Source organism: Eptesicus fuscus, chromosome 12 (genome assembly GCF_027574615.1).
Source record: "Eptesicus fuscus isolate TK198812 chromosome 12, DD_ASM_mEF_20220401, whole genome shotgun sequence".
NCBI classification, from domain to species: domain Eukaryota; kingdom Metazoa; phylum Chordata; class Mammalia; order Chiroptera; family Vespertilionidae; genus Eptesicus; species Eptesicus fuscus.
The window spans coordinates 23,507,859-23,522,778 of record NC_072484.1 but is presented as its reverse complement, the minus strand read 5'-3'; the positions used below and the strand labels follow the sequence as shown (position 1 = coordinate 23,522,778).

Sequence of the window (14,920 nt, the reverse complement as noted above, 5' to 3'; positions counted from 1 at the left end):
TAGCACCTACACATGACGTAGCCTGGTATGCCTCTCTTTGGAAGAGGCCTGTGCTTGCCTGATGTTACTGCGTAACAAGTTAGCATCAATACGAGTTGATTATCAAACAGTTTCTGACGCCCTTTAGCTGGGTCCTCTGCCTGGGTCTCACAGGCTGGAACAGAGGTATCAGCCACCTGCGTCCTCATCTGGAGGCTTAACAGCTGAATATCCCCTTCCAGGCTCCCACAGGTTGTTGGCGGAATTCAGTTCCTTGTGGGCCCCATTGCCTGCTGGCTGGTGACCGGGAGTTGGCTCGGCCCCCAGAGGCTGTTCTCAGGCCGCCACTGGCCCCTGCATCTTGATAATGGAGACTCCCCCCAACCCCCTCCTGAATTTCTCTGACTTCTGTGACCAGCCAGAGAAATAGCTCTGCTTTTTTGTAGTTAATCCTCACCCAAGGATGTTTTTCCATTGATGTTTAGAGAGAGTAGAAGGGAGCGGGAGAGACAGAGGGAGAAACATCAATGTGAGAGAGACACGTAGATTGGTTGCCTCCCTCACTCACTCTGACCCAGAGGATGGAGCCTGCAGCCAAGGTACTGCCCTTGACGGGAATGGAACCTGGACCCCTCAGTCCACGGGCTGACACTCTATCCACTGAGCCAAACCGGCCAGGGCTAAAATGCTCTGCTTTTAAAGTGCTCCTGTGATTAGGTCCACTCCACTTGGATACTCTCCATATTTTAAGGCCACCTGGATTCATACTTGGTCAAAGAGCCAGAGACCAGGCATGAATCCAAGTGGCCTTAAAATATGGGGAGTATCCTAGCGGAATTGACACCTTGGGATTCCATGAGCACCAGATCCAACAGCCCTTAGCCCTTTTCTGTTGCGGGCCCAGGACTTGGGATCTAGCTGTCACTGTCACTGGGATCTAGCTGGATTCCGCCATCCTTCAGTGGCCTCTATATCCTATCACAGGATGCTTGGAGAAATGCTGAGGGCAGCCCTGTCTCCCTTCTCCCGGCCTTTTCACGGTCACTAACTGGGGCACTCACTCACCATCGCGATTTCCCGGATGAGCAAACTGAGATGCAAAGAATTTGGGAAACCTTCCCAAGTTAGTAAGTGGCAGAGCCTAGAATCCAGGTCTGTCCTACTCGAAAGCCCAGAAACTCCTGCGGGGCCACGCGTGGGTGAGCCCAGTGCAGCGCAGGCAGAAACTACCGACCGCGGGAACCGGGAAGGAAGAGCTGCGAGGGGACTCCAGGAAGTCTGGCTCCAGGGTGCGTGCCCTTGACCACTGGGCACACGCTGCCTGGCGGCTGGCCGGGCCCACGTGGAGGCAGGCGCCCTGAGGAAACGCGCGGGACCTCTTCTAAGGAGTGCTGGCCTGAGGACTCACAGGAAGCGGAGAAATAACAGGATTCCTGCGGAGGGAAAAACCGGAGGTTGTGGTGAGGCCTGGCCCCCGCCCCCAACATCACTCCCTTTCCTTTACCTCGCAGACACGTTTGCTTTAGTTTTGTGCAGACCTGTAGCTGTTTCCATTGCTGCTCTTTCCTTTCTGTGTTAAGCTGTGGATTCTTTCAAAAGCACTTCCAGAAACCATCCCAGCAAAGCCAGAGAGAGCCCCCTGAGAGTATCTGATTGTTAATGTCCTGAACTTGCAGGGTTTGTTTCGGTTTCCAGGATGGATTTTTTTTTTTTTCCCCAAGCTGTGCAGCGTGGGTGCCTGAGCGCATTGGAAACTTTTGCATACCGTGTAACTCAGGCCCACCCTGACGTGGCAACAGGTTAAAGATGACTCGTGGGTCACGCTCCCAATCCTCCTTCGGGAGAGCTGGCTTTTGGGGCTGTTGGGTGGAGGAAGCAGAGCTGCCCACAGGCGGTTTCAGGAACTCCCAGATCTGTCTGTCCCCCGTCCCCCCAAACACGGGACCTTGGTGGGCTTCACATTCAAGCTGCTTGGATTTTAGTATTTTGAATGGTCGGGTGATTTTCCTGTGATGACCCGGAGTAGCCTGTCGGGGGAGGCAGGAGTGGGTAGGGGACGTGGGAACGAGGCCTTACTCTAATTGCGATCCCCTGGAGCCAGCGCGTTGTCCTGAAAACTCCTGGAGAGGATGCCTGTGTGGTGTGTGCGTGCACCTGCGCAGGGCGGTGTTAGGATGTAGTTGGGGCTGTCGATTTCCTCTCTGAACCCCTTTTCCCGCGCTTCGTTTTTATCATTCTATGAAGCAGAAACTAAAAAGAAAATGTGAGGCTGACCAAGAACAAAGGAACCACCTACAAAGGGCCAGGCTTAATCTGCCTTTGGTTCAGAAAACACCTATTGCTTTCAGATTTGTAAAGATGTCACTTTCTACTCAGAACCTGGAGGAGGCAGGGCTTGGATCAAGGACACTTTGTGGCAGCCTGTGCACTCATTAGGAAGCCAGCTGCAAACCCGAGCTCCCCTCCATCTCGGAGGAGCCCCCCTGCCCCCCTCCCCCCCCCCACCCCCCTCAGCCTGCCAGCCTTCTCTGAACAACAAAGCTGTTGCTTTCATGTTGCTGGCATCTGCTTTTGTGCTCTGGATGCTTCAAACCTTGGGTGCCCTGGTGTGGACATTTGCAGGGGGAGGGGCTGGGTTAGGGTGGGGGAGGCAGAGGGCAGGCCTCAATTCGAGGTTCTTATTGGATTTAAGAGCCTTTACTCCCCAAATTAATTTTCCCGACTTGCATATCACAGGTTAATACCGGACCAGTGATAATGACACATAATTTAAGGCTTGTAAAAGCTGCCTGGGACTTGAAAGAAACACTCCAAGCCAGGACGTGGGGCCAGGCATGCAAGAGCAAGTCATTCAGGTAGAAGCTGTCCAAAGTGCGGGCACCGCGCCTTTCGGCAGGATCTCAGAGGGTGCACGCAGGCCAGCAGGCCCTCTGCTGCCGGCGGCCCCAGGAGCATCACCCCGCTTGCTGCTACTTTTAACAACCGCGGGAGGCGATTGTTCACAAAGGTACATTCGTTATTTCTAACGAATATCTCCGCAGAAATATCTCGCAGTTTTGAAGTGACGCAACAAGATTGCCCTAATGGTTTCTAAACTTTGAAGACTTGTAGAGCCAGAACCCCACAGAACTGCCTCGGGGCACCCTTCTGCCCCCTCCGAATACCAGGCTGTCCGTTGGCATTGTTGGAGGCTGACATAGCCAGCGCTGGGATGTTTAGCTGCTTGTGGGGTGGAAAAAAAATGTTAAGAAAAATAATTGTTGTTTTTGCAAACTATCTATTTAAAAACAGAACCTCAGGAAGCAGATTTCTGTTTCAGTGCTCGGATGAATCAGAGCTCACAAAGTATAAATACACATTAGCAGGAGGAGGCTTCCCATAACCCATGGGCTGTGTCTTCCCAGCCCAGGAACCTCTGAACTCCTTTCTCATTCCCAGTAGAGGCAAGGAAGAGACCCGCAGTCCAAACGGAAATGCTGGAACACTGCGCAGCCCAAGTTGCAAACCTTTTTTCTTTAAAGGCAACCGGCTTTTAGCTGCACGCTTGCGCATTTTTGGATAGAGAGGTGTCCACCATTTAGAAATGGGGGAAGCCCACACTCTGGTTCCTTTGCTTCCTGAGAAATATTCCCAAATAAGATAACTTTGACCCTCTGACCCCTCAGATCAGTCAATAAACACGAAGCACTTAGACCACAACTTGCTCAGGGGGCAGTGTAATTATTTTACTTAAAAATGATGTCAGGTGGCAATTTAGCAACAAACTGGCTTCCAGGCTACTTAATTCAGTTTAACAAGGAGGAAAAACATTATAATTAATGAAGAACTTGTACTTTAGTATTTTTAGTAGAGTTGTGCTCAAATTTTACTGTACCCCACTCCTGGTGAATCACGGGCCAGGCCTGGGAATCTGCATTGAAGATAAATGCATTGCTGCTTTCACGTTCTGCTGACGATCATCACCCCGTCTCACTGGGCTTTGTCAATTAAGATATACCCCCCTTCTCTATTCTGATTCTACATGCGGAAGTCTAGAACCTCAGGACAGTTTCCTATCTAAAAACCATTGTCTTCCAGCTTATTTTTCCCTGGAATTTCATGGTGTATTCTTCTAATGCGGAGTTCTAGTGAGCTGAGTTTTCCTGCAGGGCCTGTTTAGAGGGCCCAGAACATCCGGGGGGAATAGGAAAGGTGCTGAGTCCCGTCCTTTCCCTTCCCTGTATCCGGGGTAACCAAGGCTCCCTTGCCCGATTCCTTCTACCTGGAGAAAGGGGAGAAACATCCTGACCATTAAGACCCAGGCTTTGAGGAGCCTGATCTCTGCCTTCCCACGTAGTGTGTCCTGGACAGAAGGCTCCTTAAGGCACATGTGCATTTCAAGATCACTTCCCTCCTGGGATAAAGAATTGCAGAGGCTCATTAAATGGTTTTCTTTTTTTTTCTTTTTTTCTTGGCACGAAAGCATTTGGTAACTATCCAAGGAATGCTGGGGTCCTGCATGCTCCAAGTTTACAAACCACCGGAGCACGGTATTGCTTCAGGATGGTTTGAGTTCAGCACAGCGAGACCAGACTCGGTCCGTACCAGGAGAGCACGTCCCTCCTTGACCCCACCTCACAGAAACCGGCTGTTCGCCAGCAGAGATTAGTGGCAGAAGTATTGCTATACTGGATCAGGGAGATGTCACAGAAATCCACACTATTTCAGGGCTGCCTCCCCAACAGGCCAAAATGCACTGCCATGGATGGAGGGCTCTGTTCAGGCACCAGGAGTACGGGGTATGTAAGGCCCACCACCCACTCCTAATGCCCATCAGAGAAGACAATTCCTGGCCTCGAGGAAGCAACAGCTTCCCAAGAATGAAAGAAGACATGCCTGTCAGCTTCTCCATTCAAAGTGGGTTTCTCCAGTTGGAGCTATGCTATGGAACCTGGAGGGTGGGTGGCCTGAACGGGGCAGCACTGGGGACAGCTCCTCCCCAGGAGGGAAGCTGTGGCTATTAACCAAAAGCAGGGAACTCCTGGCAACTCCGAGCAGCTGCTGGAAGTTGTCCATGTACATCACCTCAGCTCATCCCTTGCTGCAGGTGCCAGAGGCAAAGCTTCCCCTACCCCACCCATGAGGTGGGGGCAGGGCCATGTTGTCCTCTGGCCCAGCAGCCACAAGTGAGACCACAGTTCTGCCCTTACCAGGTTGGAACAGCCCACCTCTGGAAGGCCAGGCACCTGGCACCCAAAGCAGTGTGGCGAGGCCAACTTCCTGGGTACGGTGATGAGTAAATAGATGGGCCATGACCCCAGGAGCAAACTATCCTGGAGGCATAAGTGTGCACAAACCCACAAGGTCTATCATGATGGAAGGAAGTTACTATATTAGCCCAAGGAGCCCAAACACCCAGAGAAAAAGCACTAAATCTCCCTCTTCAGCCCCCAACACCAATTCCAAGTTTTTTAAAACCCTTTTAGTGCACGGAGCGCTCACACTTCCTCCATGCTGCAGGCCACTGACCCAGTGGTTTATTCAGGAAGTACTCACGCCTGTTGTTGAATGACAAGGCCCCCAGGTAGGGTTCACTGCAGGGGCATCTGGAGGCTGAAAAGGCTTGGGGTTCCTGGTCCGAGCCCCTAATGATCACCGCCAGAGGCACAGCAGAGCCAAACCACGTAAGCTCAGAAGAGGCCACACTTTCCATGTTTTTATACAAAAAATTTAATAAATATTACTTTTCAAAATTTATTGCCAGGAACAACACATCAAAGATGCATTTTTATGTTCATAACACTAATAGGACAATACAAAGTATCTTCACGGTCTCCATGGTGAACCAACACAATGACTGTTTTATAAGCCTTCTGGATCTTAAACTTCGGAAGAGCGCTTTGATTTCCTCGCGTTAAGGCAGGCAGTGTACTCTACGGCAACCTAAACAGTGATCTTACTGGGCATCTGACGGTTCAAGTATTCAACTAGCTTATTAGAATACTCCCTAAATGCAGTAGATAACAAAAATCAAACCTACAGGTGTTTCAGTATTACATACGAATGGTGAAAAGAAATCAGAATTTACAAAATAAGATTGGTGTGCTTCCAACTTCACACAATTAATTTGATAATTTTAATGATATTTAACCACTCACATTTTGGCTACGTTTACATCATGTAACTCAACTTGTTCCCTTAAACGGCTGTGCAGCAGATCACCTGCCTGTCTCTTTTCAAGTCTAAAGCAGAAAAAAAACAAAAACAAAAAAAACTGTTCTAGACTAATTCTGAAACTGCCTTGGTCAGTCCTGAAAACGTGTTTTAAAGTGATGCTCTAGAAGGTGTTTTAAACATCTTGACGTCCAAAAAAAGAAAATTTCCACCAGTATTCCAGGCACAGAAGCCCATCTACTGTCTTAAAAATAAACCATTTTCAAACACCTTAATTTTGGCTTATAGGCAACACGTAGTAAGAAAATAAGTTCAAAAAAATAAAGCCATACACTTACGATGCTATCAAAAACCTTCAGTTCTAAACACATACATATAAATAAAAAGGAATGATGTTTTAAGGCTCTTGATTATTAAGTTAATAAATCAAATATACACAGTGATTAATAAAAAAAAGAATTATTTACATAACTATACAAAAATTCTACTTTTGACACATTTTTCCTCTTTAAATTCTTCATTTTACCCAGCAACTGCTGACATCAAATTCCCTCCCCCCCCCCGCCCCCAACAACAAAATACAATAAAAAAAATAAATAATAAACTCATTTGTGATAGTTGCTGTGGTTCTGAGCTGCAAAGGCACTTTTCAAATACAGAACTACTTGTACGTCATCATAAAACCAATATACAAAAACAACTCAAGAGTCAATAAATATAAATAAAACTATGCTCCTAAGACTGCATCACCATCGGGACATCTGGCAGAAGTGGCAGCTCGAGGCCTAGGGGCCAGGCCTTCTCCTGGGCGCCTGGTCCCAGACCTGTGGGCTGCAGGGACCGTGCCCCTGGGCACTTGGGCCTGGATTTTGCATAGCTGTGAGATGCAGCCCTCGATTTCCCAGGCAACCACAGAAACTACCATTGCCAGTGTAAGCCAGCTTGTCAAAAAACTTAAATTAACACAGGGATTCTAAGTCATCAACAGCCTCAGCCTGGACTAGACAGTTAAAGAACTACAGCCCCGCGTGCCCTCGGACTCTACCTAGCGGCGGAGTGGCGCCCGCCGTCTGCTATACGATGTACTCCATGCGGTTTAGGCTCTGGGCGCTCTCCAGGTCTCTGTTGTCCTGTTTGTTTGTCCAGTTCGGGTGTTTGGCGGGCGTGCCGTTGGGGGGCTTCTCCTCTCTGTCTACCAGCGTGTACGCCGGCTGCTTGGCAAACCGGGCCTTCTGCTGGTGCTTGTCCATGTCGTCCTCCTCCACCTCCGAGTTGTGTGTCCTTATTTTGGACATTTTGGAGTTCTTGTTCTCGTAGTCCTTGATGGGGACCGTGTTGGCCCCGAGCTTCTCGATGGGGTTTTTGATCTGGTTCAGCTGCTCCCGGACGTTGTTGGTGGTGTTGTCCTCGGAGGCCGAGCGGGCGTGACTGCTGGGCTTCCGCCGCTTCCGCACACACCAGTAGAAGGCCGTCACCAGGCAACAGACCCAAGCCACGGTCAGGACCGAGCTCAGCAGAGGAACCAGGAAATCTGCAAGGCAGGCCCCCAGCCAGTTACCTCTCGGAACAAAAGACCACCAGCACCGGTTCTCCTGACCTTAGTCCCTACAGGGGGGCACCGTGGGGACAGGTTCCTTTTCCCAGCTGCATATTGTCAACGCACAGCTTGAGCAGCAGTGCTGGGCCCTGGAGACCCTGGCACTTGTCTCCAGAGGGACTAAGCTAAGCAGCAGCTCCCACAGATTCCCCAACTTTGTGTGGGGAGAGCAGCGCAGGGTTCAGGCAAGGGGACTCTGGTTTTCAGAATTATCAGAAACCCATCTGAGCGCAGACAGCTCCAATGCCCCAAGTGGTCATGAGCCTGGTTCCTCTCCTCGCTAGAACAATGAGGCTCAGGATCCGGGGGGAGGGGAGTCTGGACGCACTGCAGGCCATCGAGCTGTCTATCAAGCCAGTATCTCAGGGGCTTAGGACGGGCTGTCCCATGACACCGGGAGCCAAGAGCCCAAGGCACAGCGATGCTCTATGTGCAGGGCTCTGCGGGATCTGGGAACAGTGCGTGCGCGGACAGGGGTGCCCGCTTGTGAGAGCACAGCCTGTTGGCACAGGGAAAAGTCAGGTCGACCTCTGCCCATCGCCCCACGACTTCAGTCATGTCCAGGGGTCTGTTTCCTCGCCAGTTAAGTGGGGTGGAGGGAGCTCCTCGGGGAGGTCAGGTAACTGCGCGCCTGGTGGTTTTATTGGACAGCACGATGAGATCCGTTTGGCACCCATCCCAGAAGGGGACTGTTCCCACCCGGCACTCACCCGTTCTGTTCTTCAGGGGCCGCCTCTGAACTCTCACTTCCGCAACGGCAGCAATAAGGGAGCTGTTCCCGTCACGTTTACTGACGAGGTCTATAATCTTGTCAGTGATTTCCTTGATAGGGTTCCCATCATCCCGTATGTCTTCAGCAGACTGGAAGAAACAAAAACAAAAAGCTCAGTCTGCATGCAGGGCTCGGGAACACTCCACAGTAGCTTTTCTTTCTATCTGATGTAACCTTTTATTTCTTCATTTATTTTTAAAAAACTAAAAACCTTTTTTTCTTTCAATGACAGCTTCCACTCAATATTATTTTGTACCTTTATTCAAAATTACTTGAAAACACATGTATGCCAAGCTCTCTTCCAAAATATTTATTTGCTCCTGGCTAAATGAAGTGTGCTAACTACCTTGCAATCAAATCATTAAGTGTGAATGGATCTTATACTTACAATGGCCACATGTATTTCATTATTCGCCGAAGGGGAAGGCTCACAAGCTATGTAGATTGAATATTCAGCGGACACATTCTTCAAAATATTCAAATTTCTCAACTCGCTGCAAATGTGCTCCGTGGTGAGACCCTAGAACAATATTGAAAAGTCCACACGAGTAAGACACTGGGAGGAGCAAGGCTGACGTTTCCTCGGAAGTTAGCAGATATGCAAGCCGCACCTTGCTGTAAGACAGGACCCGAGGCTAGAGAACTAAATCCTAGCCTGAGACGCTCCCGCCTCAGGACTAGCAGCCCACACACCACCCCAACGTGAAAAGAAGCTCCGTACCGGGGACATCATCTCTTTGTTGAAGGTGAAGGTGATGTTTGCGCAGTTCTCCTGGTAATAGGGGTCAGAGGCGCATTTCGTCTTCACGGGCTGGAGGCTGGAGGAGTGACACTCGCCCACGCCCGTGCAGGGGCGGACGAAACACTGGTCGTCCAGGATGGGGAGGCAGCTCTGCCCACTGGGGCACTCGCTGTGCCCTTTTTGGAGCAGGCAAGGTCGAGGGCCACACCAGACCTGGGGAGAGACAGGAGTAGGCAGCTCAGGAGAAATGCCCACCCGCTGTTCCAGGACTCAGGTGAGCTGGGCAACCCCCGCGCCCTACCTTAGAGCAGGCGATCCTTCCGTTCAGGCACTGGCAGGTATTGCAGTCATCATCCCACTTGGCCCCGTCGGGTATCACGCCCCCCATGGTGATGCAAGGTCTCCCTGAAACTGAGAGGCGGAGACGCTTGAGTGAAAGGACTTTCCGTACCTGTGGACGGATCTCTCGTTTCTCTACTCCCTCAGTGAGGAAGCGATTACACCCCTGCCCTTTGTCACGTGACAATAGTTCCTTCTAGGAGAGCCGTGGTCGGCAAACTATGGCTCGCGAGCCACATGCGGCTCTTTGGCCCCTTGAGTGTGGCTCTTCCACAAAATACCATGGCCTGGGAGAGTCTATTTTGAAGAAGTGGCGCTAGAAGAAGTTTAAGTTTAAAAATTTGGCTCTCAAAAGAAATTTCAATCGTTGTACTGTTGATATTTGGCTCTGTTGACTAATGAGTTTGCCGATCACTGCAGGAGAGCAAGCATACTTCCCTCCCCTACCAGCTTTTTGCATGGCCACGTGGCCAAGGCAACACCAGGGGATGTGTGGTAAGCAGAGTCTCCCAGTTGGCTGGAAGAGCACACTGCCTCTTGCAAGCCTGCCCTTCGCCAGGAAAAGAACGTGTCCCAGACACAGCTGATGGTGCCGGGGCGGGGGTGGGTGGGGGGGGGGGAGGAAGGGGGACAGGGGGATGGTGAGGAGGGACTAAGGACAGACCTGAGCCCAGTCTACAGCACCTATCCCTCTGCCCACCCTGCAGACCCATGAACACAAATAAACACTTGTCGTAGCCACAGAGTTCTAAGATGGCTTATTACACAGCATAATCACAGCTCCGGGGACCTCTCAAAGTGTCCCCTTTCCTCTGGTCCCGACATGTCCCCTCTGTGCTCACCCCCTGAGCACAATGCCTACTCATGGCCAAAATGGTGACTGTAGTGCCTGGAGCACCCTCATACCCTAGGACACACGGGCAGCCGGGGTCTGACCCACATACCTTCCTGGCACTTGGCGCCGCTGTGCCCTGGAGGGCAGACACACCGGTAGCCGTTGATTTCATCCACACAGGTTGCCCCGAAGGCACAAGGTGAAGACTGACATTCATTAATGTCTAGGAGAAATGGAGTTCAAGTTTAGGTTCCAATGGGAGGCAACACTGACTATGTTTTCACTGACATAATAAACAAATAGAAAGGCATAGGAGATGTAAATATGAGGTCGATGGGTTCTCATCATGTAATCAGCACCCAAACAGGCCATCAGTGCTCCGAAAGCGCCAGTCACGGCTCCCCCAACCACCACTGGCTTGACTTTTAACACCTGAGAATCATTTAATTTAAATTTGCTGCCTCCCCAAATGAGTTCCTTCTTCTGAGTACAATTTCCAGGAAAGGCTGGCAATGTTCATTAAAAGGGTCAGACAGCAAATATTTTAGGCTTTGTAGGCCATGTGGTTCCTGTCACAACTACCCAACTCTTATCACAGCTGAAAGCAGCTAGACAGTGTAAATGAATGAGCATGGCTGTATGCCAATAAAACTTTATTTACAAAAACAGGCAGCGGGCCAGATTTGACTCCCAGGCCGTATGTCAACCCGATTTAGAGACATGAGATAGAAACAATGCACCCTCATCCAGTGCTGGAGGCCAGTCAGTCCCAGACCAGGGGATCCCAAAAGCCAGTAATGTTTTAAATAATTTGGGGACAAGAAAACACACACGACTATTCTGTCACTTTTGTAAAAGAAAAGGCATACAAAAAGGTAGGAAAAAGGCTCAAAATAAAGAATAAACTCTAAGGTTCTTGAAAAACTGCATTGCCTGCCCCCCCTGTTTTAATCCTTCCACCAAGTCTTAGCTCTGTGCTCCACCAGCGTAGCTGTGGTTAAGGTCCACTTGCCCATAATTGCATGTTAGTCACGGGGAAAAGCACACCCTTTCCTTAGGGCCTCAGAGTAGCTTAATCGTCAAATTCTGTGGCTGGTGCCCTCTCCCCTAAAACAAGGAGGGCTGTGCCACCCATGGGAGGGCCAGCGGGTACCTAAGGGTCTAGCCAGTGGGAGGTGGGTGATTAGAGAGCCCTGACAGGCAATAAAGGGAATCACAAATCACAGCCTAATTGCTTTAAAGATGAACAGTCTCGGGCTGAGGGGTGGCGAGGGGGGAATAAAGCCACTGGAAGCCCGGCTAAGGGCAGTCCTTACTTATTCTGCAGTCAGGCCCGGCAAAGCCAGGGGCGCACTCGCACCGGTACCAGTTGTCTCCGTCCACGCAGGTGCCACTGTTGTAACTAAGAAGAGAGCAAAGACCACCTAGGTTACCAACCTCCCAATCCACGGCTCCGGCTGCCAGTCAACAGGAAGCCACGCCTGTTACCATCAGCGGCTCTCACCCTGGCCACACTCACTGCTACCCGGGGGGCTTTAAAAACACTGATGGTCCCACCCACCCCCAGAGTCTCAGACAGGTGTCAGTTGCACCCCGGGCACTGGGACTCCCAGGTGATTCTCATGGGCAGTCAAGGTTGAGAATCAGTGCTCTAAATCAAGACAACCTGGCTAATTACAGCGCGGTCCACAGCCCAGCAGGGCATTTGTCAGAAAGGCAGGGTCTGCAGCCCACCTGATCTCCTAAATCAGAACCTTTATTTTAGACAAATGCCCATGCACATGACAGCCAACAAGTGGTCACACTTACCAGGGATGAGGGCTGCAGTCATTGGTATCTGCAAAGTAAAAAGACAACTTAACAGGGAAGCAGTCTTAGCCCTCAGCAAAAACACCGCCGAGTTCCCTAATGCCCAAACGATAACGTCGCCGTTAACACCAGCAGAATGCACTTAAGACCCTGCTCAATTGGAACCAGGCCTGCGCCACACTTTGTTCCCTTCACCGTGGGACCCATGTCCACAGGAAGAGGCCCTGGCAGGGCTGGGAAGGCGTGTGAGAATGGAGAGAGACAGGCGCTTCTCAGACAGAGCTAAGGACGAGACACCATCTGTCTCCACTTATCTCCTCCCGACTTTCTCATGCCCAGGTCAGGGCTGCATCCCATCAAGTCATTAGGACAGAGCCAGGTGATGCAGGGGCCGACATCACACAGCTCTGCTGCCTCTGGTTCTCCGTCCTCCCCCCACCCGCCCCCCCAAAATCCCCAAGGGTGTTAGGCTGTGTTCCCTCAGCCTTGGGGAAGGGGGGGGCCGGGGGAGGGGGGCAGACACTCACTCTGAGTGCAGATGGGCCCCTCCCAGCCTTCTTTGCAGACACACGTGAAGGACTCGCCGTTGACCACGCAGGTGCCCCCGTTGTGGCAGGGGCTTGGCAGGCAGCTACTGTTTCGGGCTGTTAAGACAAAAACAGACGAGGCCTGAGGATCCAAAGACAGTCTGAAGGGGCAAGGACCAGACCCCAGGAACACACTCACAGGGGCTCACGTGGGGCAGAAAGTTACCTATGTTACAGGTCGTTCCTTCCCAGCCTCCAGGACACATGCACTTGAAAGCATCCCCTTCATCATAGCAGGTGCCACCGTTGTTGCACGTGGCCTCGTCACACTGGCTGTCACCTGGAGGGGGAAGGTGTCAGCGTGAGCCCCTGACCGGCCCCCTCACGGAAGAGGGAGGCAGCATCCCAGCCGGCGACCACTTACGGGAGTGGCAGGTCTTTCCTTTCCACCCGTTTTTACAGTCACAGTAAAAGTCGTTGACCAGGTCGCGGCAGGAGCCCCCATTGTGGCAGGGGTTCTGGCTGCAGTCGTTAATGTCTAGAACCAAAGAGGAGACACCCAGCTGAAAGCACGTCCATCCGGGGCCTTACCACCCATGAGAGCCACGCTGTTCCCACGGCCACCTCCACCCCTGCTTTCTGCTCCAAGTCCCAAGAGGAGCCGAGCAAGCCCAGGACTTGAACACCATCACCCTTTCCAGGAGTAAAGAAGCCCCCGACTAGCTCACTTCTAACGCCCCAAGTTAGGCCAGTCAGGGGCAGGCCTGACCCTCCCACAAAATTAAAATCAAGACGGGCAGAAATTATAATCAAAACAGAAAGGGGGTTCCTTAATCGCAAGCAGGGACATTAGTCATCCCAATGACACCATCTGACTTGAGAGCGTCTCAGCAGACGTGCCTTCTCACTGGCCGTCCCCCACATTAACAAATGGGAGCGGGACCCAGGTGACGGGGCTAGGGTCTTCCTCAGAGACTTCATTAAGAAGAAAGGCTTCCTCTATCGACCCCCGCCCTCCACGACCCAGCGCTGTGCGTCCCAAGGGCAGACTCACTGGCTTCACAGTAGGCCCCCTCCCAGCCGTCACTGCAGATGCACTTGTAGGAGTTGACACCGTCGATGCAGGTGCCTCCGTTTTTGCAGGGGTTGCTCTCACAGTCGTTAATATCTGAGAAAGAAAGGAAAGGAAAAAAAAAAAAAAGCAAGTCAATAAAGGACCAGGAAAACCAGGCACTGTTCTATAGGCCGCCACCTGAGGAGACAGACGCGCTTGGCGGCTCAAAAATCCTCAACTCCATCAGGACTGCTTCTCCAATGCACCAGGCAGGGCTCTCCTGAGAACTGTCCCTGTTCTCTAATGCCCTCACAGGCTAAGCTGCTCTGTGGGTGTGGGGAAGAAATTCCCGCAGAAAGCGAGACCCCCCGAACTGCAAGGATTCCAGAACATTCTAAGATGAATGTGCTGAAGGCTAGGCGGCATCCGTGATCAAAAGTTAAACACGCTCAGTCTTAGATCCTGGATGTAACTGCAAACCTTCACTCGTCTCCATGGAAACAACTTAAGACACAAACGGCACCCGCCCCCAAAGCTGGGCAGAGGCAGGGGGAGGGTCTTACTTTCGTGGCAGTACGTCCCGGTGAAACCTTTGTTACAGTCACACGTGAATTTTCCTCCCGACTGACTCTTGCACTTCCCATGGGGACCACAGACGTTGGAGGAAATATACCGCACCCCTTCAGGCGTGTCGTTGGAGGCCATGGCCACCGTGCAGCTGTCAATCACTAGAAGACACACTTGGGATCAGACTACGGCCACTGACCCACAGGACGCGGCGTTCTCACGCCAAGGACGTACGCCAAGCCTGCGCTCCTATCCTTTGGTAATGAGGGTAAGGAATCAAGAGGCACCTGGGGGCCAAGCCTCTGGCAGCACGCCACGTCACACTGTGACAGCATCACATGCCAGGCCGACGGGAACGTTTAGATTTGAGTTTGTTCAGGGCACGTTTCCCCCATGTGGCTAGCAAAGCCTACATGAGGGCCCCTCTCCTCCCAACCGGGACGTCTCTCTGGTGGAAGTAGCTAAAGGAAGAACCAGCTTCGCTCCCCACTTCATCGTGCTCAAGGCGGGCTCTGAAGCCCACACTTCCAGAACCTGCAAGGCTGT

At 51.6% G+C, this 14,920-nt stretch overlaps 1 protein-coding gene across 4 annotated transcripts in view; it reads right to left on the bottom strand.

Moving 5' to 3' along the window:
* JAG1 (jagged canonical Notch ligand 1) overlaps positions 1–14,920 on the bottom strand; it is a 45,749-nt gene that overhangs the window by 4,215 nt on the left and 26,614 nt on the right. For 2 of the 4 annotated variants that reach the window (XM_008141092.3, XM_028144786.2), the window contains 13 exons: positions 14,371–14,535; positions 13,808–13,921; positions 13,178–13,291; positions 12,980–13,093; positions 12,754–12,870; positions 12,227–12,254; positions 11,734–11,819; positions 10,527–10,640; positions 9,545–9,654; positions 9,223–9,456; positions 8,890–9,021; positions 8,440–8,590; positions 5,671–7,663 (listed from right to left, as the gene is read on the bottom strand). In XM_008141092.3, coding sequence (XP_008139314.1) covers positions 7,206–7,663; positions 8,440–8,590; positions 8,890–9,021; positions 9,223–9,456; positions 9,545–9,654; positions 10,527–10,640; positions 11,734–11,819; positions 12,227–12,254; positions 12,754–12,870; positions 12,980–13,093; positions 13,178–13,291; positions 13,808–13,921; positions 14,371–14,535 — 1,937 coding nt within the window. In that variant the 3' untranslated portion in view covers positions 5,671–7,205. Of the gene's footprint in view, positions 1–5,670; positions 7,664–8,439; positions 8,591–8,889; positions 9,022–9,222; positions 9,457–9,544; positions 9,655–10,526; positions 10,641–11,733; positions 11,820–12,226; positions 12,255–12,753; positions 12,871–12,979; positions 13,094–13,177; positions 13,292–13,807; positions 13,922–14,370; positions 14,536–14,920 lie in introns of those variants that run through there. The other 2 variants (XM_054724287.1, XM_028144785.2) reach the window with 2 other exon arrangements.